Here is a 27,628-nt window from a genome sequence, read left to right as displayed (position 1 = left end):
CGACAAAGCAATGAGATCAGGGCAAAGCCTCAAAAATAAATCCCCCCCCCCTCTCAGCAGCAGATTCCTGCCTCTCTGGATTGGCTGCTGTAGAGGGTTATTTGTTACCCTACCCCCTTTATTTTGCACAAAGTCTGTATTTAATTTCACGCTTATAACAACGACTGCTGATGCTTTGGGTCATTAAATGAGGTAGTTTAGCATACCTCCCCCCCCCCCCTTCACCATTCAAAGGAGTTGTATGCAGTATTATTTTTTTTGGGGGGGGGGGGGGGGGGGAGAATGGCCACAAGGTGTTGAGAACCGGAATCCTGGATTTTATAGCGATTTATAATGTTGCTTGCGATAATACTACATAGTGGTTTTGCTGCTTTGATTGATGCGCTTAGATTTTCATAGGCAAAATTAAATGAAAACAACAGGCCTTTTCCTGCCTGTCTTTTGAACGATAAAAAGCAAATCTCTTTCTGGCATGCTGCAGATTTCTGTAAATGACTTTTGTTGCAGTGTATTGGAGCTGGGCTAGGATATCTCGATTTCTCTGTTTTTCGCCTGCCCGTGGCTCTCAGTTTAGCTGACCCTGCAGCTAGCTCCCTGTATGCACCTGTCAAAGCAGGAAGGAATCCTGCAAGTATTATCACTGTACAGTTGCCCCTATGCGGGAGAGCAAGGGAGGGAGCCGAGAACGTGGATGGAAACAACCCTTTGTTTTGCAGGGGCCGAGGTGCTTTTTATTGCTCAATGTCGGTATCTTGCCGAAAGCCAGGCCGTTGGCGCGTTTTGACTGCGCAGAGTCTTGCTGAGCAGATGAGGGGGGGGGGGGGGGGGGGGATGGAGAGAACCTGCCTTTCTGTCTGGCTTTAGATGGTGATATAGCATCCTAATGGAGGCTGGAATAAGAGTATATGAAATATTTTATTTGTAATATTCTCTGCCCCCCCCCCCTCCAAACAGACTGCTGGGGGCGAATTGCGTCTCATACATCTTATCTGTTTGAATGGCTTCCATGCTTAATTAACCCTTTGGAAGCTGGTAGCAGAACTGCAGGCTCTGATCGTTCCTTGCACCGTTGTTGTTCAAATGCTTTTTTCTATAGCTGGCTGATACATTCCTAAAATGGTAACGTTATCAGGGTAGGAGTATTGACCCATGCCCAAACCTAAAAGTATATATGATCAGAGGTGTGAGCTTTGCTGATTTTATGCTGTGCTGCTAAATACTTCATATTCTGGATGGGTGGCATGTTAACACCATACGGCTGTGTTTATGAAATGTCCAAGCGAGACATGTTCGTCGTTTATTATTATTATTATTACTACATTTCTTTAATTCTCGCCCCTTCCCTAAAACATGTGCAAAATTTTCTTAAGCCCATTCGTCCTGGTTTCAAAATCGTTGCAGGGATCTCTTCGTGTCTTAATGTGTTATACTGGCTATGCTAAGCTTCAAAAGCTGCAAACAGCATAGTAGCGCCCGGATTTTTTTGTGGTTTAGCCAGTTTGCAAACAGCAAAGCAGAAAGTGTGTGTGGGGGGGGGAGGGGGGGAGAGCAATTAATTTGCTTCAAACAAAGCAGGAAAGAAAGAATCGAATGAATTATGTTGATGTTTTGCTAGCTGTAAAAATAAAATAAAAATATTATATATTAAGGGAAGAGCTGATGTTAGAGGCCACTTCAATTCACTCCCAACAGCAGCATTACCTAGCACATACCATATTCCTGTAAAAAATATAAAGGTCTAACATGTGTTTACGATTTGTATTTTAGAAGGGATGGCATTTTGGAAATGGTTTATTGTAGATTTTCTTTGCAGTTTTTCAGGGGCAGGGCAGAAGGAGGGAGGAATTGGGGTTTATAAGCAGTTCCTTTCCCTCAAGACTTTGGCACTAGCAGGTGAGAAAAACAGTGGGCAATTTTATTATTTATTTGCAGGAGGATGATATGTTATTTGGATGCGTTTGGTTTATTTGCACCACAACCGAAATCCAATAAATTGGATGACTTGCCATACGGAAATGTGCCTGCATCAGATACTCCCAATCATTTTGGTTATCTGTACTCTGTTTCGTCGAGCACATCACATTAAGGCCAGTTTAAATAATAAAAAAAAAAGGCACAAACTCAACTGTAAGAAATGGCCCCGGTGTTATTGGAATAATCAAAATGTGTGATAGGGTGACACTGAATATTAAGTTCTTAACATTTAATTTAGTCTGATCTTTCACAAGTACTACACGCTTTCCCTGGAGTTATCCGGATGTTAAAAATCTGGAGATATGATACTGAGTTTCTCTAGTCCAGTAAACACTGAAGGCAGGGCTTGGTGAGGTCACAGTGCAAGGTTCAGGTGAATTGTGCATTTCAATCATAGACACGGAAGGAGGAAAATGGTAAAGAAGTCTTGGGAAACGAGAAAACCCTTTTCAGTGCATATGGTCCCAAATCCCAGCACGATTAGAAGTGAAGGAGCTGTGGGTTCGGATTCACAGTTGAGAGAATTATCCAGTAGTCCAAATTAACTGGTCATAATTTCGTTTCTTCGTTCCTGACTAAACGCAGTGTATAGGACTATAGTCGGTTAGTACAGGCGTCCACTGAAATACACACCTTACTTGCACCGTTCCATGTAGCTCTTGATTTGAAGGTTCTATTTGCTTTTCTTTCCTGTCTGGAATCTTCTTGCCTAGCCCATTCCCACTGCAGCAGTGTTATCATATCATATACCACTTTTCAACTAAAGTAGGTCAGTGATTTATCTAGCTGGTAGCATTTATTCTGCTGTGTGGTAAATCGGGAGCAAAAAAACTCAAGGGCAATCGCATTCCAAGGGCCTGACAGCATCTTTGTCATTCAAATAAAGCCATGGGAAGGCAATGAATGAAGAACGAAAGCACAAAATCTCAGGACTTAATTTACATTCGCATAGGTCTCAGCTAATAGCTGAATGGCTCCTACGGCCCCTCCACGAACCCCGGCTGGGCTCTTGTAAGAAAGTGTTAGTCGCCGCAGGTTTTTTCAGTGTACGACTGCATTGTGTTGTTCAGCTGTATCATTCAGGGCTCCTAACCTGTCCTTCAGATTCCTAATGATCTGTATGGATGATTGCAAAGACACCAAAATGAAGGCCAAGAGTGCTGATTCTGTACAGACCTGATGCAAGTCTGTTTGCCTCCCAGAATAAGCAGGTTACAACCGCTGCCGTAGGTACCCGTACATTCTCTAAATTAAAAGGATTCCTCAACAGTGAAGATATATGCAACCACCTCGGCAATGGTGACTTGCATACTACACAAGGCAACAATACTGTGCTCATTCCTCCGCCCACCGTGAGCTCTCTCCATGGTGCTGTAACCCCTTTAGGAGAGGCATAGGGCAGGCAGATTCTTCTGTTTTGGAGTCTGTACATGAAGAGCGAGACTGTTTTCAAGGCTGGCAACTCTAATGAAGACAGCTTATTCACTTAAAGGCAATTAGCTTAATTACATTCCATATTTAACCAGAATGAATAATCAGAAGAAAGTGCATCTGGTGTTATGGTAGAGGAAAGTGGTGATTGAGCTTTGAGCATACCAAGAGGTGGGGGCAGGCTTGGATTTCCACTCCTAGAAAGTCTAGCCTGGTTGGAAGGATCGCCATATGTTGCGATGGATCGGACCACAGCATCATTGTATCTGCATCGTGCCTGACGTCCTCGGAAGGAAGTGGGCAGTAGTAGTTACCGAGGAGGTTAGATTGAGAACAGCAGACGGTACGAGGCTATCTAGCCCATTATATGGGTTGAAGCCAGTAGGCGGAATCACAAGTACACCCAAAACAATAGCAAACACTATTGAAAGCGATAGTAAAAGATTATTAGAAATAATGGACTGCCTATGTGTGGTCCTTCTGTAAAAAGTCTAAAGCTGTTCCAGTTGGGTAGGCAGTGCCTTAAAAGGTGGAGGACAATTTTTTTTTACTTATTTGACAGATTTTTTATTTATTTGAAAATGTCCCATGTGTAGATATAATATCATGACATCAAAACTGAATATCACTAAAACAGCTTCAAAAATTATTGTAGCTGGTAGAAACAGCACTAATAAAGGCTGTATTTTGTTCTCATTTTTCTACACTGTTCTATACAATTCAGTAATACATGACCAAATTTCAGAGAAGATATCTTGTTTACTGATGGGTTCATCTTAACTCTTGTTGTTGTAATCTGCCTTGGGAAGCCTGGTGTTATAAAGACTGGAAGTAAAATTAAACTCTCCTTTCATTGGGGCACATGGAATCACATCTTCAACTCATCTCTTTTGTACAAATTGAGTATCTATTTTGAGCATGTTTCAGGGACAAGTGGTTTTCATAAATCAAAATAATAAAATATTTTCTTTCATGCAGATCTCTCATTTGTTTAATAAGCTATAAGCCCCTAATGCAGTCCATTGGTTGTCTTATATTTGTCCTTGTGATGACATATACTGTGCCAAAACTGGAAATACAGAGACAGAATAATAGAATTTAGTAACATCCAAAATTTATTAATTAGCATTATAATTGTGTTCACGTTTGGGTAATAACCTGAGAAAATGCTGTTGAAACTGACTTGAAGAAAAATATGTATCACAGAATTGGAAAATTTAGACTGATTCTGGACTTCTGCATGAAGGTAGCTCTGCCCTCATTATTTAATATCTTTCTTTTAAATAGTAGTAATAAACAATATTAATTGCATTTTTATAACATACCACTGCATTCCCACAAAACAAAGGAGCAAGTTCCCACAAACCATCTTTCTCTTTTGATCTAAGCACAAGAAAAAAAAAGATTTAAATGTTCCCAGGTTTCAACCTAATTCATGTTTAATGTGGGATATAACTGCCATAAATAAGTAAATAAATTACTAAATAAATAAATAGATAGATAGAAACTCTGAATGCTGAACACCTGATTCTCATAACATCATGTCTGTTTTAGTGGCCCTTTACCAGGAGAAAAAAAATCTCTGCAGGAATATAACACATGCTAAGATATCTCCTCCAAATGACACACTGATTACGACTTATAACAAATACTTACTCTACTTATGAAAAGTTATCCCATTATTATACTTCCTCTGTGTACATCTGTGTGCTGCATAAGCTGGCATGTTTGAAAATATAAGTGAGATTAAATTAAAATACTACCAGCAATAAAGAATGACAACATGGATGCAGTAGCTCATAGGTTTGTTTGCTTTGTTTTGAGTGTACGCAGATCGACGGCTAAGTAGGGAAGCTATTGCAAGTCTAAACATCTTGTGTGTGTGTGTGGGGGGGGGGGGGCACTAAATAAGCCGTTTCAATCTTGATATACCCTTTTCTGCTATGTTACTATGAGACCGTTACCCTAGACCTGAATAGGAACAGTGGTTTTATGACCCCACTACAAGTGTCAATGAACTTCATGCCCAGTCTATGCTGTCATTGGTTTCTCTGGACCACTGTAGTGCATTCTTCAGTCTCTTTTCTGTATGCTGTATCCTCTCATCCCCTCTCTACACATCCACTCTTCATTTATACATAGTCACCTCTTCATGCACCTGACAAAGTGGACTCTTGTCCTTGAAAGGTCATGTATCAATACATTGTGGAGTCTAAAAATGGTTTGGTCAAAAAAAGAGTCAATAGAAGCTGAAGTCTAAGGGGAATCTAGCTCATAAGCTCAGCAAAGGTTAAGAAGGGAATCCAAATATCCTAAACTTCACCTGGTTGTTCTTTTAACTATTCTTCTTCAGAGCTAGAAGCATAATATATATAATCCAAAAAATATAATCACTTCTACAAATAAATGCAAGCAGGAACAATAAACTCCAGTCCTATTATATATTCACAGCAACAATGGAACAAGTTTGTGCTCACAAGTTACAATTCAGCAGCAGTTCTTTAAAGATTTTAATTCCAGTTGGATCAGTGGTGGTTTTTTTTAATGACCTATGATGGTTGAATTGAAACCTTGGGAAAATAGGGGTTGTTTATAGTAAACTGAAGTTTCTTTTTTTCTCCACTGTTGCTGTGAATATATAGTAGGACCGAGGTTTATTGTTCCTGCTTGTGATTATTTGTTGAAGTGATTATAGTTTTTTGCTCTCTTAGCTGCCAGGTCAGCTAATCCATGTGCACCATTCTGCTCCTCCCAGATTGGGGAGAGGGGGAAGGATTTTCGTCCTTATCTAACTAAAGTGGCTGTCTGGCTTCATTGCAATAGAGTTTGTGCATCATAATACACTAGATGAAAACGGGACCTCAGGAGATTATAACCCAAATTATAACTACATGATGCTACGTTCCACTTTAGGAGTCACCACTGAGGAAAAGGATTTAGGTGTCATTGAGGCATATTTTCAAAGCACTTTTGGGAGGCTAAGTTCCATAGGTTTCTATGGAACTTTGGGAGGCTAAGTGCTTTGAAAATAAGCCTCATTGTGGACAATACATTGAAATTTCTGCTCAGGGTGAGTAGTGGCCAAAATGAAAACAGAATGTTAGGAATTATTAGGAAAAGAATAGCGAATAAAGCAAAGAATATCATAGTACATACAGTGGTGGAAATAAGTATTTGATCCCTTGCTGATTTTGTAAGTTTGCCCACTGACAAAGACATGAGCAGCCCATAATTGAAGGGTAGGTTATTGGTAACAGTGAGAGATAGCACATCACAAATTAAATCCGGAAAATCACATTGTGGAAAGTATATGAATTATTTGCATTCTGCAGAGGGAAATAAGTATTTAATCCCTCTGGCAAACAAGACCTAATACTTGGTGGCAAAACCCTTGTTGGCAAGCACAGCGGTCAGACGTCTTCTGTAGTTGATGATGAGGTTTGCACACATGTCAGGAGGAATTTTGGTCCACTCCTCTTTGCAGATCATCTCTAAATCATTAAGAGTTCTGGGCTGTCGCTTGGCAACTCGCAGCTTCAGCTCCCTCCATAAGTTTTCAATGGGATTAAGGTCTGGTGGACTGGCTAGGCCACTCCATGACCCTAATGTGCTTCTTCCTGAGCCACTCCTTTGTTGCCTTGGCTGTATGTTTTGGGTCATTGTCGTGCTGGAAGACCCAGCCACGACCCATTTTTAAGGCCCTGGCGGAGGGAAGGAGGTTGTCACTCAGAATTGTACGGTACATGGCCCCATCCATTCTCCCATTGATGCGGGTGAAGTAGTCCTGTGCCCTTAGCAGAGAAACACCCCCAAAACATAACATTTCCACCTCCATGCTTGACAGTGGGGACGGTGTTCTTTGGGTCATAGGCAGCATTTCTCTTCCTCCAAACACGGCGAGTTGAGTTCATGCCAAAGAGCTCAATTTTTGTCTCATCTGACCACAGCACCTTCTCCCAATCACTCTCGGCATCATCCAGGTGTTCACTGGCAAACTTCAGACGGGCCGTCACATGTGCCTTCCGGAGCAGGGGGACCTTGCGGGCACTGCAGGATTGCAATCCGTTATGTCGAAATGTGTTACCAATGGTTTTCGTGGTGACAGTGGTCCCAGCTGCCTTGAGATCATTGACAAGTTCCCCCCTTGTAGTTGTAGGCTGATTTCTAACCTTCCTCATGATCAAGGATACCCCACGAGGTGAGATTTTGCGTGGAGCCCCAGATCTTTGTCGATTGACAGTCATTTGTACTTCTTCCATTTTCTTACTATGGCACCAACAGTTGTCTCCTTCTCGCCCAGCGTCTTACTGATGGTTTTGTAGCCCATTCCAGCCTTGTGCAGGTGTATGATCTTGTCCCTGACATCCTTAGACAGCTCCTTGCTCTTGGCCATTTGTAGAGGTTAGAGTCTGACTGATTCACTGAGTCTGTGGACAGGTGTCTTTCATACAGGTGACCATTGCCGACAGCTGTCTGTCATGCAGGTAACGAGTTGATTTGGAGCATCTACCTGGTCTGTAGGGGCCAGATCTCTTACTGGTTGGTGGGGGATCAAATACTTATTTCCCTCTGCAGAATGCAAATAAATTCATATACTTTCCACAATGTGATTTTCCGGATTTAATTTGTGATGTGCTATCTCTCACTGTTACCAATAACCTACCCTTCAATTATGGGCTGCTCATGTCTTTGTCAGTGGGCAAACTTACAAAATCAGCAAGGGATCAAATACTTATTTCCACCACTGTAAGTATTGCCATACTGGGAAAGACCAAAGGTCCTTCAAGCCCAGCATCCTGTTCCCAACAGTGGCCACTCCAGGTCACAAATACCTGGCAAGATCCCAAAAAGTACAAAACATTTTATACTGCTTGTCCCAGAAATAGTGGATTTTCCCCAAGTTCATTTAATAATGGTCTATGGACTTTTCCTTTAGGAAGTCGCCCAAACCTTTTTAAAACTCCGCTAAGCTAACCGCCTTTACCACATTCTCTGGCAACGAATTCCAGAGTTTAATTACACATTGAGTGAAGAAATATTTTCTCTGATTCATTTTAAATTTTCTACATTGTAGCTTCATAAGGGCTGTACCAAATATTCATATTTGATTCGGCCCCAAATAGTGATTTAAATCCAAATATGAATAATCCGGGGCTCTACTGTGCTAAATTCTACTGAAATAAACACTTGATCTCTGATTTCACATTTCTTCTTTTATTATTTATGTTAAAGCTCAATGCCATTATTCATATTCGGCAGAATAGTAAAATATGCTATTTGGTACAGCTCTAACATAATGCTTCAGTATTGCTTCATGGTGAGACCACACCTTTCAATCATGCAATTCTGGTTGTCACATCTCAAAAAATATATAGTGGAACTGGAAAAAGTACATAGAAGGGTGACCAAAATGATTAAGGGGATGTAAGGACTCTCACTTGAGGAAAGGTTAAGGAGGTTAGGGCTCTTTAGCTTGGAAAAGAGACGGCTGAGGGGGGACATGATTGAGGTCTATAAAATCCCGAGTGGTGTAGAATAGAAGTGAATCAATTTTTCTCTCTTTCAGATAGTACAATGACCAGGGGACACTCAATGAAATTACATGGAAATACTTTTAAAACAAATAGGAAGAAATATTTTTTCACTCAAGGAATAGTTAAGCTCTAGAACTCGCTGTCAGCGTAACTGGATTTAAAAAAAGGTTTGGACAAGTTCTTAGAGAAAAAGTCCATAGTCTGTTTCTGAGATGAACATGGGGAAGACACTGCTTGCCCCAGGACTGCTAACATGGAATGTTGCTACTAATTGGGTTTCTAGTTTCCAAACTAAAGAGCTTCCAAACTAAAGAGCCCTAACCTGGATTGGCCACTGTTGGAAGCAGGATACTGGGCTAGATAGATTATTGGTCTGACCCAGTATGGCTGTTCTTACGTTCTTAGAAGAGATGGCTAAGGGGGGATATGGTAGAGGTCTATAATATCCTCAGTGGAGTAGAGCAGCTGATCATAAATCGTTTACTTTTTCAAAAAGTATAAATACTAGGGGACACGTCGTTAAGTTACATACTTTAAAACAAATAGGAAAAACAATTTTTTTGGTTCAACATATAGTAAAGCTATGGAACTTATTGCCAGAGGATATTGTAAAAGCAGCTAATGAAGTGGGTTTAAAAAATGTTTGGGCAAATTCCTGGAGAAAAAGTCCATAAGCTGTTTTTAAAGTAGTATATAAGTAGTATGGAATCTTGCCACTCGTTCAGATTCTGCCAGGTACTTTTGACCTAGACTGGACCACTGTTGGAAACTAAATACCGGACTAGAGAGACCCTTGGTCTGACCCAGTAGGGTAACTCTTAGGTTCTAATGTTCTTATGAGATGATATTGTAAAAGAAAATTTGTTACAATGGGATTTCATTGCAGAATTACTATTGCCCGATGACCATGGTTCTCTGGTTTTACTCATATAATTTAATATAAACAGTGGCCTTCCTAATCTAATCATTGATATAAAAACCTAGACAATTGTAGGTTTATTTTTATTTTCTGCCATTTGACAAAGCTCACTTTTAAGAATTAAAATCCCCTAAACAAAACCTAGAAGTGCTGAAGTAACAGTATAGCCTCTTAAGCAAATGGCATTTTCCACCTTTCAGTTCATCTTTTCTCACCTGGGCATATCTTTGACTTCTCACCATCAGTAGAAAGCAACCTCATCCTATTAGCTCAGCCAAAGGAACTGCTGCTTCAGTTTGCTGGTAGAATCTCTGGCCTACTGTTGCTGGCTGAAGTTGTTAAAATTAGTCATAGTGGGAATATCACACTCTGGTTTTTCACTACTCACCTGAGTCCTGATATTCACATATTGTTTGACTGGAAGATTTTAGCTTGTCTATTCTGTCAGCGCCAAATATAATCAAGGTATTAGTTTGTTGAGGAGAAGATCTTAAACAGCAGCCATGGCTAGTAGCTGCTAACAATCTCTTTCTTTGATCTTGCCAGGTGGGATGAAAGATTTTTATATGATTCTTTGTATAGCACAGAACCTGCTTGCATAAAATGGGCTAAAGGTGGTACTGAGACAACTGCTGTCCTTTTTGCTTGGAAAGCATGGATTAGACTGGGAGCGAAGGCTTGAGCACTGTTTTTGGGGTTTTTTTTTTAATGCTGTTTCTTTTGCATCTTGTCACTCAGCTATGAAAGAACATGGGGTGGGTGGAGGTTATTGATGTGTATGCAAATTGGATTGACTGAGAGGTGCGGCCAATAGTGTGTGTGAGGGGTAGAGGATATGGTGTGTGTGTGTGTGAGGGGAGGATATGGGGGTGGGGGGGTAGAGGGTTAATGATTCGTGTTCAGCTGTAGGCAGAGATTCTGACATATTCCTGGAGCATCAAATGGCTGCTGTTGCTAAGTAAATTCATGGTGAATACAGGACCCAGTTCGGCTTTATCAGCACCATCTCACCCAGGCACCTCTTATATTGTAAGAAACAGCACAGGTAGCCTCCCTGTTGACCTACTGGTCTGGTAGCTTATTAGATTTTTAGACAACGGATTTTAGTAATTTATGATAGATATCTAGATAAACAGAATTAGTGCACTAAAGATCTGTCATTGCTAAGCAGATAAGCATACATTTTGTAGAAGGTAGTTTCAAAACCATTTCCATGGAAATTGGTTTTTACAATATTACCCACCTGGTATACAAGTAAGAATATCCACATGCAGTGTGTATTCACATACTTTCACCCACAGTGAGTAGAGGTGTCCCAGGGGTGGGGTTTGTATTGACCCCCTTTGAAAAAGTCAGGCATATAAATCAGAGTTTTTCACAAGCAAAAACTATGGACACCAAATAGCAGCCATAAACGTGTGTGTGTCTAGTTTTCCTAGGGTGATTTTCAAAGGGAAAGTTTGCATGTTCTTTCACTCTGAGAATCTGCCAAAGTGTACATAGCAAAAATAGGTAATTATAAAATGACTCCTATAATGTGTAGTTTTGTATAATGATTTACTGTTAAGGAAGCTAGAAACTCTCTCATTCAGATTTCTTACATCAAGTGGTGAAAGTTTGAAGGAAACAGTTGTCAGACTACTGCTCTGCCCAAGTGCTTTGGGAGCAGGACTGACCTGGCGAAGACAGGATAATTCAAAAGCTAGCCACAGACATTAAATATAGGCCAGCCTTTATTTCTAAACATTGAAATAGACTAACACACAGTGACATTCCTAGGGGGGCTGACACCCGGGGCGGATTGCTGATGCGCCCCGCCCCCCGGGTGCAGCGCCCCCCTGAACAGTGCAACGCCCCCCCTGGCGAAAGCACCCCCGATCCTCCGGCGAAAGAACCCTCCCCCCGGTGCATGCCACTGGGGGGGGGGGGGTGCCGCGCGCCTGCCGGCTCTTCGTTTTCATGCTCCCTCTGCCCCGGAACAGGAAGTAACCTGTTCCGGGGCAAAGGGAGCATGAAAACGAAGAGCCAACAGGCGCGCGGCACCCACCCAGTGGCGTGCACCCGGGGTGGACCACCCCCACCGCCCCCCCCCCCCCTTGGCACGCCACTGCTAACACAGTAGCCATGATTCTTTGCTTAAGATGGGAGCAGGAGAGAAATCTGTCAACACTTAGCTAAGGAGACAGTTGAGATGCACAGTCTTATCTTATCTCACATCTCTGGAGTGGGACTTAAGGCTCGCATATCTTGCAACCACTTCACCACCTTTCCAAAGTGCGTCATTCACCAGTCTATCACAATGTGACAAGGGCAGAGGAGGCAAGGAAAGGTTCAGTAGGCTAAAGTCATTCCAGATGGGATCTGGAGTCTGTCCAAGCTTGTTGTGATCTTTCCCTCTGCTAAGAGCTCAGACCAAGCAGAGCAGAGGGAAGTAATACAGACTGAGCAAGCTCTCATTCAGAGAGCTGGGATTACAACCCCTGGAGTTTTCACTCTCCTTCAATGCTAAATACACTCCCACACTGTTGAGTCAGCTTTCTGCATCTGAGCCCCAGTGGTTTTAGTGAAAGTGTGAAGTATTAAGGCCAAATTCTGGTGCATCAGAGTTGCTCGAACATATAAAGAGGAATCCAATAAAATCTATATGGAAATATAATGTTTGATTTTAACAAAATATTTCTAAAAAGCAAGGAAAAGACCTCAAAATGCCCGACCGCTTACTTTCAGTTTTCAGCGGCTTTAACTGGGGGCGTGGTGTTCATCACTGGTCATAAAAACCTTGCTTGGAAAAAATTATTTTAACTTTTAATTTATTTCCAAATAGATTTTAACAATTTTGCTCTTTTTACAAGAAAATGTTTTTAAATATATTGACAATATCAATGCTAATTTCAAATTTTCTTTGGTTCATAAAAACCTTCACTGATTCTCATGAAGTGCTCTAAAGCAGCTTTACAAAGATAAAGTAAAGTCGAGCACTTATCTGTTGCCCGACAGTGGCCCCATCCGTTTCGCTTGTGGGCTTTTTCAAGGGCTGTGCTTCGACAGGGAAAGCATTGAGAAAATTTTTTTCCTCTCTCTTGATCTGACCAAAACTTAGTGCTTTCCCTGTCGAAGCACAGCCCTTGAAAAAGCCCACAAGCGAAACAGATGGGGCCACCGTCGGGCAACAGATAAGTGCTCGACTTTACTTCATCTTTGTAAAGCTGCTTTAGAGCACTTCATGAGAATCAGTGAAGGTTTTTATGAACCAAAGAAAATTTGAAGTTAGCATTGATATTGTCAATATATTTAAAATTTTTTTCTTGTAAAAAGAGCAAAATTGTTAAAATCTATTTGGAAATAAATTAAAAGTTAAAATAATTCTTTCCAAGCAAAGTTTTTATGACCAGTGATGAACACCATGCCCCAGTTAAAGCCGCTGAAAAACTGAAAGTAAGCGGTCGGGCATTTTGAGGTCTTTTCCGTGCTTTTTAGAAATATTTTGTTAAAATCAAACATTATATTTCCATATAAATTTTATTGGATTCCTACTACTACTACTATATAGCGCTACAAGGCGTACGCAGCGCTGCACAAACATAGAAGAAAGACAGTCCCTGCTCAAAGAGCTTACAATCTAATAGACAAAAAAAATAAATAAAGTAAGCAAATCAAATCAATTAATGTGAACGGGAAGGAAGAGAGGAGGGTAGGTGGAGGCGAGTGGTTACAAGTGGTTACGAGTCAAAAGCAATGTTAAAGAGGTGGGCTTTCAGTCTAGATTAAAGGTGGCCAAGGATGGGGCAAGACGTAGGGGCTCAGGAAGTTTATTCCAGGCGTAGGGTGCAGCGAGACAGAAGGCGCAAAGTCTGGAGTTGGCAGTAGTGGAGAAGGGAACAGATAAGAAGGATTTATCCATGGAGCGGAGTGCACGGGAAGAGGTGTAGGGAAGGACGAGTGTGGAGAGATACTGGGAGCAGCAGAGTGAGTACATTTATAGGTTAGTAGAAGAAGTTTGAACAGGATGCGAAAATGGATAGGGAGCCAGTGAAGGGTCTTGAGGAGAGGGGTAGTATGAGTAAAGCGACCCTGGCGGAAGACGAGACGGGCAGCAGAGTTTTGAACCGACTGGAGAGGGGAGAGGTGACTAAGTGGGAGGCCAGCAAGAAGCAGATTGCAGTAGTCTAAACGAGAGGTGACAAGGGTGTGGATGAGGGTTTTGGTAGAGTGCTCGGAAAGAAAGGGGCGGATTTTACGGATGTTGTAAAGAAAGAAATGACAGGTCTTGGCAATCTGCTGGATATGAGCAGAGAAGGAGAGAGAAGAGTCAAAGATGACCCCAAGGTTTCGAGCTGAGGAGACAGGAAGAATGAGAGAGCCATCAACAGAAATAGAAAACGGGGGGAGCGGGGAGGTGGGTTTGGGGGGGGGGGGGGAAATGAGAAGCTCGGTTTTGGTCATATTTAATTTCAGGTGGCGTTGAGACATCCAGACAGCAATGTCAGACAAGCACGCTGAAACTTTGGTTTGGATGCAAGGTGAGATAGGGGTAGAAAGGTAGATTTGGGAGTCATCAGCATAGAGATGGTAGGAAAAGCCATGGGATGAGATTAATGAACCAAGGGAAGAAGTGTAGATAGAAAAGAGGAGGGGACCAAGAACAGAACCCTGAGGTACGCCGACAGGCAGAGGGATAGAAGTAGAAGAGGATCCACCAGAGTGAACACTAAAGGTGCGGAGGGAGAGGTAGGAAGAGAACCAGGAAAGGACAGAGCCCTGGAATCCAAGTGAGGACAGGGTATCAAGAAGTATGCTGTGATCGACAGTGTCAAAAGCAGCGGAAAGATCAAGAAGAATGAGGATGGAATATTGACCTCTGGATTTAGCCAGTAATAGGTCATTGGAGACTTTAGTAAGCGCAGTTTCGGTTGAGTGGAGAGGGCGAAAACCAGATTGTAGTGGGTCAAGAATAGCATGTGAGGAGAGAAACTCAAGGCAGCGGCGGTGAACAGCAAGCTCAAGTAATTTGGAGAGAAAAGGAAGGAGGGAGATGGGTCGGTAATTAGAGCGACAAGTAGGGTCGAGTGAAGGCTTCTTAAGGAGAGGTGTGACCACAGCATGTTTAAAGGCAGCAGGGACAGTCGCAGTGGAAAGTGAGAGGTTGAGAATGTGACAGATAAAAGGAATAAGAGCAGGAGAGATGGCATTAAGAAGGTGGGTGGGAATGGGATCAGAGGAACAGGTGGTACATTTTGAGGAAGAAAGGAGATGTGTAGTTTCCTCAATAGTAACTTCAGGAGAGGAGGAAAGGAGGATTCCTCTTTATATGTTCAGTGATCTTACATCTTGGAGTCCTGTATGGTAATCCTCTTACTATTGTCTGCATTAGAGTTACTGCCATAGTAACACAGTAGCTGGAAACTTAGAAAGACCAAATAGCCTATCTGCTCTGATGCTTTACAAATGGTGGAATAACAAATTAATTAAGAAAATCAAACACCACTGTCCACACTGCATGGATATATCGCAGCTGTAGAAGCTTGACTGTTTACAGGACATCACTGCTCTTCCTCTCACCTTTTTGTAGCTTCCTCATAAGATTTCCACTCTCCTCGATAGATAACCACACAATATTTCATCCCTCAATCCAAACACCCAAATACCCAGTCCCTAGTGTGCCTAATCTAGACGGCTACCAGACTAAACAACAGGTCTTTTATGCCATAGGAATTTGATGAAAACCCTGACACTATTCTGATAGCCTCAAGGCCAATTATTCCATCTATATCCTTCCAAACTTGACACAATATTTTTAGGAGAGGTCTCACCAGGGACTTAAATGGAGCAGGTATCTGCTGGTTAGGCCTCTCCCAATGAAGCCCGGCATTCCTCTGGTTCCAGCCACTTTTTTATCACACTGTTTTGGTACTGTTTTATCATCAGACACTGCCACTCCAAGGTCTCTCTTCTGGGTCATACATATGAATTTCTTACCTCTCCTGATCACGAATGCTTCCTCAAACTTCTGCACCCCTAACTGGAATCTTACCTGCCAAACATTTGATGGCTCCTTTAATCTTTTAGATCAGTTCTCATGCCATCTTCTTTCCAGGAGTGTCAGCTCTGTTCCAGATTTTAGTATCATCTGCAAAAAAAAAGGAAACTTTCCTTCTAACCCATCCATAATATTGCTCACAAGGATGCTGAATAGAATTGACCCCATGACTGTTCCCCGAGGAGCTAAACAGAACAGACCCCAGAACTGATTCCAAGGAGCTTCACTAATCATTTTTCTTCCCTCCAATGTGAATTTAATTAACTACTACCCTCTGTTGTCTGTCATGCAACCAGTTTCTAATCCAATCCATTCTCCTGGGGCTTTCCATCTGGCTGCTCAATTTAATCAAGAGACCTTTGAGTGGGACAACATTGAAAAATATTTGACAGTATCCCAGAAAGCTATGTCTCTAATGTACAGGCTTGATCTAATTCCCTAGTAAATCAATTGCTCAAATTTTTTTTTGACATGCTTTTCTTTCAGTAAAACCACTGCCTTGGTTCCTGCAAGAATTTCACTCTCCTTTCCTTCATTAGAGTCTCTATTAATTTTCTGAGAGATGTAATCTTCAATCTCATCTCTGTTCTCACATTTGGGAAGAGGAGCAACATCATCATTCCTTCAGTCTCAATGAACCACTGCTGTCTCAAAAAGTTTGTTGAGCAGATCATCTTGAGGACTCATCTAAATCTCTCTGAGCTGGCTTAATAGCCAAGGGTGTATCACATCTGGTCCTCCAGCATTGTCCACGTTAATTTTTGTTGGATTTACACAAACTCTCTCCTCTACCAAATTTGGATTTTAGATTTAATTATTCACATTTTCCTACTCCAAGTTCAAGACCAATTACTATTCAGATAGTGCACTTATTTCCCTGTCCAGATGGGTTTACAATCTAAGTTAAACCCCTGATGGTCTTTCTCCAGTCCTCCCTTCAATAAATACTGAAAAGACGTATTTAAGTATTCCTTGTCCCCACCCTCAAACCTCCTTTTCTCCTGTGACTCTTATCACTGCCCCCCCACCTTTCCTCTTTTCACTGATGTACCTGAAAACATTTTATCGCCTTACCATACTATCTCGTTTTTCTTTATTCACTTTTTGTGATTGCCATCCTGACTGTCTTCCCTGCTTCTGATATTCTTCCCTGTGCTTTTATTTTTCACCCAGTAATCTCTTTCAGTTCCTGTGTACCTCCAGCTCCATCAGAGTAACATTGTGAACAATGGCAGATAAAGACCAAAATGGCCTATGCAGTCTGCGTGGTTGAGGTTCATGCACATTTGTAGATGTACATACAAGTTCCTGTATGAAGCCCAACCCAACCTCTTCACCTCACATCTTTTACTAACTTTGCACACACCAACCTAACACTCCATATTCCCTCACAACTCCCAAACTCTGCTTCTATGATGGTCTCACAACTCCTGCAGAAGCAACCTCGAGTCTTGCCATCTTTAACTTTGCTTCATACAAGATCAACCTTTAAGTCAGCAATGATGCCCGCTTCCATGATAAAATTCAATCTTCCTTTGCTCAGTTAAACTTAACTTGAATCAGTTAAACTTAACTTGAACCATTTCCTATCGCTCTATTGCAACTAATACCATTGTTCACGATTGCAACTGCTGTTCCTTACAAGCTAAGCTGTGCTAATGCTGTTTTTAGGTTGTAATTGGCACTGCATGATTGGAATCCTGCACCATGAACCTTCATTCACAACTATATAGGAATATTTACCCCCTGTTTATATTCCCCCCCCCCCCCACACACACACACAGTCTGACTAGTGCAGTGACAGCCCTGGGTCAGGGTCCATACACCAGGGCTTCTTCTGAAACCCTGCAGTCATAGTCCCTGAATCTGGCTTCTATGTGTTACCCTTAAGTAGGCCCATGATTCCTGAGTTCCTACTGTAGCACTGTGGACATGTTTCCTTAAACTTACTGCCTTGACTGCATATCAGTAATTGGAACCTATGAGAGAGGAGATTAACCGTTTGTTTGTTTTTTCCTTCCTGCAGGACACATAATGCTGACCAGTATCACCGATGGAATCATGTGTTGCCTCACAGGCAAAGCCACCAATTCCGTGGGCCCCGTGGACAGTGTGGAGTCCAGCGATGGCTTTGATTTTGTAGAGGTGAAGCCAGGCCGAATCCTCCGAGTGAAGCACACCCTGCCAATCCGTAGTACCCCTGAGGTCCCACCAGAAGAGGAGGAAGGGAAGGGAGTGGTGCACTGCAAGCGCAAGATCACTATCTATCGCAATGGGCAACTGGTGATTGAGAATCTGGGAGATGTCATTAGCTCAGAAATCCTACAATGCCACAACAGCAATATGGTACCCAACAGCACACTGGAGGTGGAGCTGTCTGACTTCACCAGCACTACTACGCAGAGCCACACTCCCGCCAATCCCAAGGAAACAATAGCTGCCAGACGCCGGAGACGAAAGCCCAAAAAGACCATCAACATTGACTGCAAGCAGAAGATAAGTAGCTGCAAGGGCTCCCACAGTGATGTGGTCATATTTTTCATTCATGGGGTGGGTGGTTCACTGGACATTTGGAAGGAGCAACTGGACTTCTTCACCAAGCTGGGTTATGAGGTGGTGGCGCCTGACTTGGCTGGGCACGGCTCCAGCACTGCCCCACAAATTGCAGCTGCCTACACCTTCTACGCTTTAGCAGAGGATATGAGAGCCATTTTCAAGAGATATGCCAAGAAGAGGAATATTCTAGTGGGACATTCATATGGGTGAGTAGCTATGCCCACGACAATGGAAATTTCTGTACATTACACAGATTCTTAGGTGCTGGATATGAGGGAGAATCCAGCAAAGTGCAGGACATAGAATACTAGGGACTCAGAGACTATACCAATACAATAACAATAAAATACACATATTGGTCCTAAGTGAATCCAAAACAATCAAAGGCTATCTCCTGGCTGATTTGCTTGCATTATAAATGATCAGGGAAACTCTTGGAACTGATCACCACTGATATATTAGAGGCAGTTCTGCTGCTGTTTCATGCAAGGAATGCACAGTCCAACCTGCCTTAAGGCTCCTCTTAAAATGTACTAGAATTAATTATTTATAAGCTCTTCAATAAGGCATGAATTAATAATATGTACTGCTGATGCCACACTCCTCATCCAAAAACTACAGCCAAATCCAATGTCTTTCTCTAAGAGCTGGATGCCAACAGACTCCCTGAATGGGGGCAGAGCAGCTTTGCAGTTCAATGCATCAGTACACTGCAGGGGCTTTGACATGCAGATGGGCTGCGCTAACTGCACCCTTCCCAGTGATGCAGAAATCGAGATTGGCAGAGCTGAAAACCGTTGCCTTAGGGGTTCTAAAATACATTAGGAAATATTCTTAAACAATCATTTTTCTGACCTGGTTTATAAAATCATGGGGCCAGATTTCAAGAGCACATTGAGGTAGCGGATAAACGCCCTGTTTAGCTCTATCTGTGAATTTTCACTCAATGGCACTACACAGACAGTGCTACTGAAAATTCTTACAGACAGCCGGTACTATCCAGATAGAACCGGGGCACAGCGAGGGTGTTCTGCCTATCGCTGCTATCCAGAGGGCTGTGCAGTAAAGTTAGGACAGCAAAAAGAAGGTCCTACTGCTTATTTCTGTAGCACTACTAGACATACACAGCGCTGTACACAATTAAGTGACAGTCTTTGCTTGACAGAGTTTACAATGTATTCAAGACAGGATAAATAAAGGAGTTTCATTTAGTATGGGAATGATTAAAAGAACATGGGTATTAAACAGGTGAAAAGGAGTTAATAGTTAAAATCAGCCTCAACAAGGTGAATTTTATTCTGGATTTGAATAGGACCAGAGACGGAGCATGTCTTCACTTAAACCACATAACGACCTGTCTAGCAGCAGACTATCGCCCCTATCCTTACAGACAGCACCAGTCACCACTCACCACTAAATACATATATTCAGCACCATTGCTTCTGCGGACAGTGGCACTGAGTATATGTGGACAGTTTAAACACCCTGGCTGGCATTTACAAGAAACACTGATCACAACATTTGAATACTGACCCAGTGGTATCTTGATTGACATAGCTCTTAGAACGGTGCTTCACAAACTGTTTTTCAGTCCATTTTAAAATATTAAACAAATCGGGCAACCCCCATCCGACTTTTCCCCCATGCCTCACTCTAGATCGACTTCTAGCATAGGTTAGTCCCCCCTGTTGTTGTTCTGCCTCCCACTGAGCCCACACAACCAAGTTATGGTGTCCTGTTGGCTTATATATGACAATAAAGTCACTATCCAGGGATTTAAATTTTTTGTAGCCCAAGTCACAACCTCAAATAGGATTTTATGGACCCATTTGGGATTACAAACCACAGTTTGAGAATCACTGTCTTAGGACATAGAGGATTGATAGGGCAGTTTTCTCATTGCTGGATAATAAATGTGGGGGTGGGGGAGGAAGAGGAAGGCTTTAAAACTTTTCTACCTGCGTTAGCAAAGGTTTGATGTGGATTTCATAACTTGTATTTCCAAATCTAAGATCAGTTATCTTCAGCTTCAGCACGTAGGTCATTATCCTGAAGGGCTTACAATCTGTAACTGAGGCAATGAAAGGTTAAGCGATTTGCCCAAGGTCCCGAGAAGTGTCAGTAGGAGAAGTGGGGTTGAACCTTGGCTTCCCTGGATCTTAGGTTGCTGCTCTAACTGTTTCCTACGCCTTGTTAACTAGGTTTGTCATGGCATTTTGCTTAACTTTTCAATGGTTTTGAAAAGAGGAGAGGCTAACAGCATTAATAGGAACCAGACATCTCATTTCTCAGGTGGTTGATGCTCTGCTGTACAGACATGTCCTTCTAAGATTTTTCTTCTGCCTCTCACCTCTGTTCTTTAATTAGCAGATAGTCATTGGTTGCACTGTGATGCTTTGGGTCTCCACCACCAAATGACACATGGGAGAGATTATTTACAAGCACAGTGATGACAGCATCCTATAAATAACCATAAGCACAAGAAAATCAATCAGTAAGTGTAGGAAGCACCGGGGAACTGAAAAGCCAATACACTTACTGCTGCTACTCCTTGTGATCTTGGGCAAGTCACTTAACCCTGCTTTGCCTCAGGTACAAACTTAGGGGCCCTTTTACTAAAGGACAGAACTCTTTACAGGAGGAAAAGACTTCAGACATCGCAAAGAAATTTTACTAACCTGTTGGGATAATGATCTTCCATCATAGGTCAAAAACTTCCCTCCTGTCCAGTTGTTAGAATCAATGTCCCATTTAATACATTTGTAATCAATTTAATACATTTTTAATCAATTTATAAACATGAACTCCCGGATTGTATATAGCAAAAACAAAATTGCTTGCTCAAATCCGGTCGTATTCTGGATTTGTGTGTGCAATTTAATTAACAAGCCAATCAGCGCTGATAATTGCCACTTAATAAGTAATTATTAATACTAATTGGCATTAATTAGAATTTACGCACACAACTTGCTAGGCATATTCTGTAAACTGGTGGGTGGAAATTCTAATGCACACTGCTAAAAAGGGAGCGTGGAATGGGCAGACCATGGGCATTACCAAAAATCTACACACACGGTTATAGAATACACTTGCTCCATGCCTAACTTAGGCACTGGTATTTTTGGCATAAATGGATGCCCCTAAAGTTGGGTGCAGACACTAGGTGGAAATATTTTCTGTGCCATTTTTTCACCACAGACGTGTGACGTGCAGACTGAAAACCTTCATGCTGAATAGCGTATCACCCAGAAGCTTAATGTAAGGTTAATCACAAATGTATTTGGTATGAGCTAGAGCAGCTATGAATGCATTGCAGTGACACTTATCTGAAACGGCCAGATCCCGACAGGCATCCGTTTCACTGCGGCTTCAACAGGGGATCAAGTCCAAAAGCCACCTACAAAAAATAAAATGATGAAAATCCCATGCAAAATATTCTGGATCTAAAGACGCTCTATAATCCTGAACGCTAGACCTTACTTGCAGCAACACAGTCTGAACTCGTTGCCCTGTTTCTTGAAATTGAAAGCAACATGGTGGCAGTGTTTTAAAACTCTACCTCTTACCCCACATCCACCAATCATATACTAATGATGACATCAAAGAAGAATACTATGAAGCGAGACAATTACAAATTATTGTGTCACAAAATAAACCCAGCTCCAATTCCTGCTCATGTGTAAACCACCTGGTTAAATAGTACTGAGATGAAAAATCCATTGTTGCTCCTGCTGTAAAACAGTCATCAAAGCTGTGAGGAATTGATAAACAATGTTGCAGTAAAGGAGCATCCAATTTCTATCTGGATACACTTGAGCGTTGCTCATTAATCCTCACGTACAAAGGTCTTGTAGTCTTCCCCACATAGAATTTCTTGCAACTACAACACAAAATATATACCACATGGTCTGATGTACAAGTTGTGGAAAATCTCAATTGATAACTTTTATCATCCACAAGATTTACAAAACTTGTTTCTAATATCGTAACTGCAAGACTTGGGTAATGATTTCCACGTTTAGCATGTCCGTGAGAATCCACTGTTTGTTGTTGTGAGTTGCCTAGAAATAACTGGTCTGGACTCAGTAGTTCTTTAAAAAAATTTCCCCCCATGAAAAAGCAACTCTCAACTATTGAGTCCAGCCATACAAATTATGGCATAATATACTACTTACAATGTCAACACAATATGTAATAAAACATTTTAATAGAAATGTTACCATTTTAGTTTCCAGTTCCTAACCCCCACTCCCCATTTTGAGAGGACTTTCCAGGCATCTGTCCTCTTACCATCAAAAAAATATTTCCTGATGTTCGTGAAACTATCATGTGATCCCTAGTTCTACAACCACTTTTTCATAATAAAAGAGGTTTAGTGACTGCATTATCAATAGCTGACCACTAGTTCAATGTTTATCATAGCCCCTTCTCTCCTTTCCTGTATGGTATGCATGGGTCTAATTTTGGGTCGTCTCTGTTGCTTTTTTTCCCCACAGGGTTTCTTTTTGCACTTTTCTGGCCCATGAGTATCCAGACCTGGTACATAAGGTGGTCATGGTCAATGGAGGGGGTCCAACAGCCCTAGAACCAAGTCTGTGCTCCATTTTCAACATGCCAACTTGCGTGCTGCATTGCTTGTCTCCTTGCCTGGCATGGAGTTTCCTCAAGTAAGTAATTCTAGTGTGTAAAGGATGGTGAATGTCATGGCTTTTAATTGGCTGGTGTTCAGAAGCTTTAGGGAGGTCTGCACTGTATCAGCAAAGCTCTGTGTGACTGTACTGGACCTCAGCCACAGTGGAATAGCAGAAGGTGCTGTAGGCAGGAGTGAGGTGCACAAAGCTGGGTGTATGGAGTTTCAGTCAGTATTGGAATATTTATTTGCTATCAACCGAAATGGCAAACGCCATTACGGTACTTTATAAGCCACATTGAGCCTGCAAATAGGTGGGAAAATGTGGGGTATAAATGTAACAAATAAATAAATAAATTTATATTTCTAATACACCACTTCAATAGCTTTTAGGTGGTATGCAAGAATTTAAATCAATGAACAAATCTGCCTTGTACCACATAAAACAAACATGCATGCAGAACTGAGATACAACATAGCAAATGACAGCAGCTGATCTGCCCTTACATCTGAAGATCCTCTCCGCCTACCACAGACTTTACCCCTTGCTCCCCCACCGCTAAGGATCCTCTTCACTTATCTCAGGATTACTTGAATTCTGTTATTTTGGCATCCATCACCTTCTACCACTAGAAATATCTCCCTAAGTAACTAATGAATCCCTATGTGCCTTTGCACTGCACGTCATGACTATTTAATGCTGAGCTTCCTTGCCACTGAAATGCTGTGTATAGTGCTACCACCTTTGGGGAATTGACTGCCTCTCTATCTTACACCCCCTGCTCCTAATATACACAATTCAGCCAAGCCTAAACTTCTCGGGTCACAGTATTCAGTGTTCTTGTTATTTAGCATACCAACTGACAAACTGCTTATCAGGTGTGACAGATGTGAGACAGGGTCCTTGGGTACCTGCCAGTCATGACACTTTCAGCAAACAGTGCTGCACTGGAAACAATCCTTGTGGTCTCAGTGCTCCAAACTGACAGCTTGACTTTTAGTCATTTTGCATGTGACCATGAAAGAAAGCCACACAACACTTAGCACTTAATTCTTCTTTTTCTACTTTTGTAATGAAGGGGGGGGGGGGGGGGGGGGGGGAAGGGTAGGTTGTTAGTCCTCAGGGAGACACAAAATACAGTACCACAAGTTCTAGTAGCTATTTAGTGATGATGAGAAATGATGGAGAAAATTTCATGAGAAATTTACAAGCAGATATAATATTTGACATCTGTTGGATCCCTTCTGCCCATATTTTACACTATTTTTTTGTTACATTTGTACCCTGTGCTTTCCCACTCATGGCAGGCTCAATGTGGCAATGGAGGGTTAAGTGATTTGCCCAGAGTCACAAGGAGCTGCCTGTGCCTGAGGTGGGAATTGAACTCAGTTCCTCAGGACTAAAGTCCACCACCCTAACCACTAGGCCACTCCTCCACTCCCTTATAATAAAGTCTGGTAAAAATTGCAAAGCAGTAACTGCAAAGCCTTTTTGGTTAATTGCTGAGCATGCCTCTCATCTTGTCCATATAGAGACAACATATTTACAGTGTGTTAACTGCATTGCAGGTTAGTGCAGATGTACTTACTATTGAGGTTGCCTTAGGTGATCTGTATTATCTGTTACAATAACAATTAATGTATGGTATTCCCTGCCATGCAGTTAATGCAAGAAATGGTGTGTACTGTCAAGCCACTGCATTAAAAGTTACAGTGGCCCTGTGCTTACATCATGCACTAATTCACATATTAAGTCTTCTTTAAATTGTATCTTTCCTATCTTTGACAGGGCTGGATTTGCTCGTCAGGGTGCCAAAGAGAAGCAGCTACTTAAGGAAGGGAATGCCTTTAACGTGTCATCCTTTGTCTTGCGTGCAATGATGAGTGGACAGTACTGGCCAGAGGGAGATGAGGTGTATCATGCTGAGCTGACAGTCCCAGTGCTATTAGTTCATGGGATGCATGATAAGTTTGTCCCCTTCGAGGAGGATCAGAGAATGGCAGAGGTAAACTGCGTGTTGGCTCTGTTCTTTACTTTTTGTGGTATGCATTTGTTGGGTGGGTACGTGTTATACTGATACCCACAGTATGGTTTTCCTAAGTTACGTTCATGGACAGCCACAGGAAACAGCTCTGCCAGTTACTTCCAGCCCTTCACAAATATTGCAGCTTCGCCTTTCAGATGCACAGAGACTCTGGATTTCCCTGGATATTGCAAAAGTTTTACTTCGAAAATTCTTATTTGCATAGTTCAACATCACTTTCAAAAGAGAAAAATGTCTAAAAAAAAATGGCATAAAGTGCTATTTGGACGTTTTTCTTCTCAAACCATCCAAATCACTATTTTTGAAACCCATTTTTAATATGTTTTTCTGTGCAGTCTGTCCAGATCACAAGGGGGCATGTTAAGAGTCAGATGTGGGCATTCCTAACACTTGGATGTTTTTCTGCCATGATGTAAAAAAACAACAATGTCCAGGGCTGAAAGTTGGATGTTGTTAATATTGATGTTTAGACCTATTTTAATAACAACTATTCCACAAAAAAGTGCCATAAACAGCCAGATGACCACTGAAGGAATAAAGGAATGGCCCTCCCTTACTCCCCTGGTGGTCACTGATCCCCCTTCCACCCCCTCACCAAAGATGTGAATGAAATAGTACATACCAGTCTCTATGACAGCTTCAGATGTTATGGCCAGTCCTATTAGAGCAGCAAGCAGGTCCCTGGAGTAGCCTAGTGGTTGGTGCAGTGCACTGTAGAGGTGACCCAGACCTATAATGCACTCTTTCACTTGTGGGGGGAAATGTCAGCGCCCCCCCCCCCCCGAAACCCACCAAACACCTATTGTACCCACATATAGGTGACACCTGCAAGCATAAGGGCTATTATAGTGGTGTATAGTTGAGCGATCTCAGCCACTTCACTTTTAGAACGTTGGGAAAGTGAGGCTTCATTAGAACGTTGGAGGTGCGTTTTATATAGAGAGATCTGTATCACATCACCCCTGTTTCTCCTTTCCTCCAGGGTACACATGTTCAGGTCAGCAAGTTTCTCCTCATACGTCTTGTAACGCAAATCCCATACCATTCTCGTAGCTTTTCTTTGCACCGCTTCAATTCTTTTTACATCCTTAGCAAGATGCGGCCTCCAAAACTGAACACAATACTCCAGGTGGGGCCTCACCAATGACTTTATGCCCATTCCACACGCATGGTCATGCCCACTTTTTGGCAGCGTGCATTAGAATTTACACGCACTTTACAGAATATGCCTAGCAAGTTGTGCGTGTAAATTCTAATTCATGCCAATTAGTATCGATAATCGCTTAAGTGACAATTATCAGTGCTGATTGGCTTGTTAAGTAATTAAATTGCATGCGCAAATCCAGAATATGAAAGGGATTTGTGCAGAAATGTGAAGGGGCACAGTGGACGTGTGGTTTGAGTGTCACATTTATTACTGATTAAATCACGAATTGATCATGAGTGTGACTGTTGGGCAGACTGGATGGACCGTTCAGGTCTTTATCTGCTGTCACTTACTATGTTACTATTTGCGTGCATAATTTTGGTCGCGCTATATAAAATCCGGGGAAAAGGCGTAAGCACCAACTCTATATCAGGTACCTGCCCCCCTTGCAATTGTGTGCTATGGATTTTACACGCACAATTTACAGAATCCCAATTAAGGGCAGTTGTGTGTAACTGTCCATGAGCGCCAATTAACACCAGTTGTAGTCAATTAGCAGTTAATTAAGTTATGTGCACATGCAAGTTTATAGAATATGGAGGAAAATGGTCTTGCAATATAAAAAGATGTGAGGTATTGCTTTAAAACATTAACTTAGAAGCCAGACTACCTGTTCTATCCCCTTGCACCAGTGGCTGTGCATGACCTTGGACCCATTATTTTAATCTCAGACAGTGCAATCATTTCCACTCAGAAATCTTTCTTGTAGTTTAGGCTGTCATTGTATGCTACCAAAACCAACTCTCCTGTCCCCACTCCCCCCTAAACTGTGTGTTTCTAAAATGCAGGACAAATTATTCATGTGCCCTTCTCTTTTTGAAATCAGATTTTGCTGATCGCCTTTTTAAAGGTGATTGAGGAGGGAAGTCACATGGTGATGATGGAGTGCCCAGAGACCATCAATACACTGCTGCATGAATTTCTCCTGTGGGAGCCAGATGTGACAGCAGCCAAGCAGCAGGAAGAAATGGAAGGCAAATGAGATGGCTATAGGACTGCTGTGTTCATTGAAGGACCTTTCCCTAAAATGAGGAAGAAGGGGAACCAGAAGAGGGCGTGACAGGGGGGAAGCTACTCCCCACAAGCTTTTCTGCAAGCCAAGGCAGTTTCTCAGAGAAGCGCTTTATGGAGATTGGTGAAAGCAAACAAGAGAGAACTTTAAACAAATACAAACTCTCAAAATGTACTCTTTCTGGGAGAAACAGCTGGTGAAGTTTTATTTTTTTAATTTAAAAGATTAAACATCACACCAGTTCAGTGGAATGCACACTAATTCCCGTTAGTGATAAAAACTT

General features: G+C 42.0%; 1 protein-coding gene across 1 annotated transcript; it reads left to right on the top strand.

Moving 5' to 3' along the window:
* Positions 1 to 120: 120 nt before the first annotated feature.
* Positions 121 to 27,480, top strand: ABHD8 (abhydrolase domain containing 8). Its single transcript, XM_030219552.1, has 5 exons — positions 121 to 192; positions 17,922 to 18,657; positions 22,948 to 23,118; positions 24,871 to 25,087; positions 27,160 to 27,480. The coding sequence occupies exons 2-5, from the start codon at positions 17,930 to 17,932 to the stop codon at positions 27,313 to 27,315; spliced, it is 1,272 nt and encodes a 423-aa protein (XP_030075412.1). The 5' UTR covers positions 121 to 192; positions 17,922 to 17,929; the 3' UTR covers positions 27,316 to 27,480.
* The last annotated feature ends 148 nt before the right edge of the window (positions 27,481 to 27,628 follow it).

Source organism: Microcaecilia unicolor, chromosome 11 (assembly GCF_901765095.1).
Source record: "Microcaecilia unicolor chromosome 11, aMicUni1.1, whole genome shotgun sequence".
Lineage (NCBI taxonomy): Eukaryota > Metazoa > Chordata > Amphibia > Gymnophiona > Siphonopidae > Microcaecilia > Microcaecilia unicolor.
Note: the sequence above shows the minus strand (reverse complement) of the source record. Positions and strands in the feature narration are given on the sequence as shown.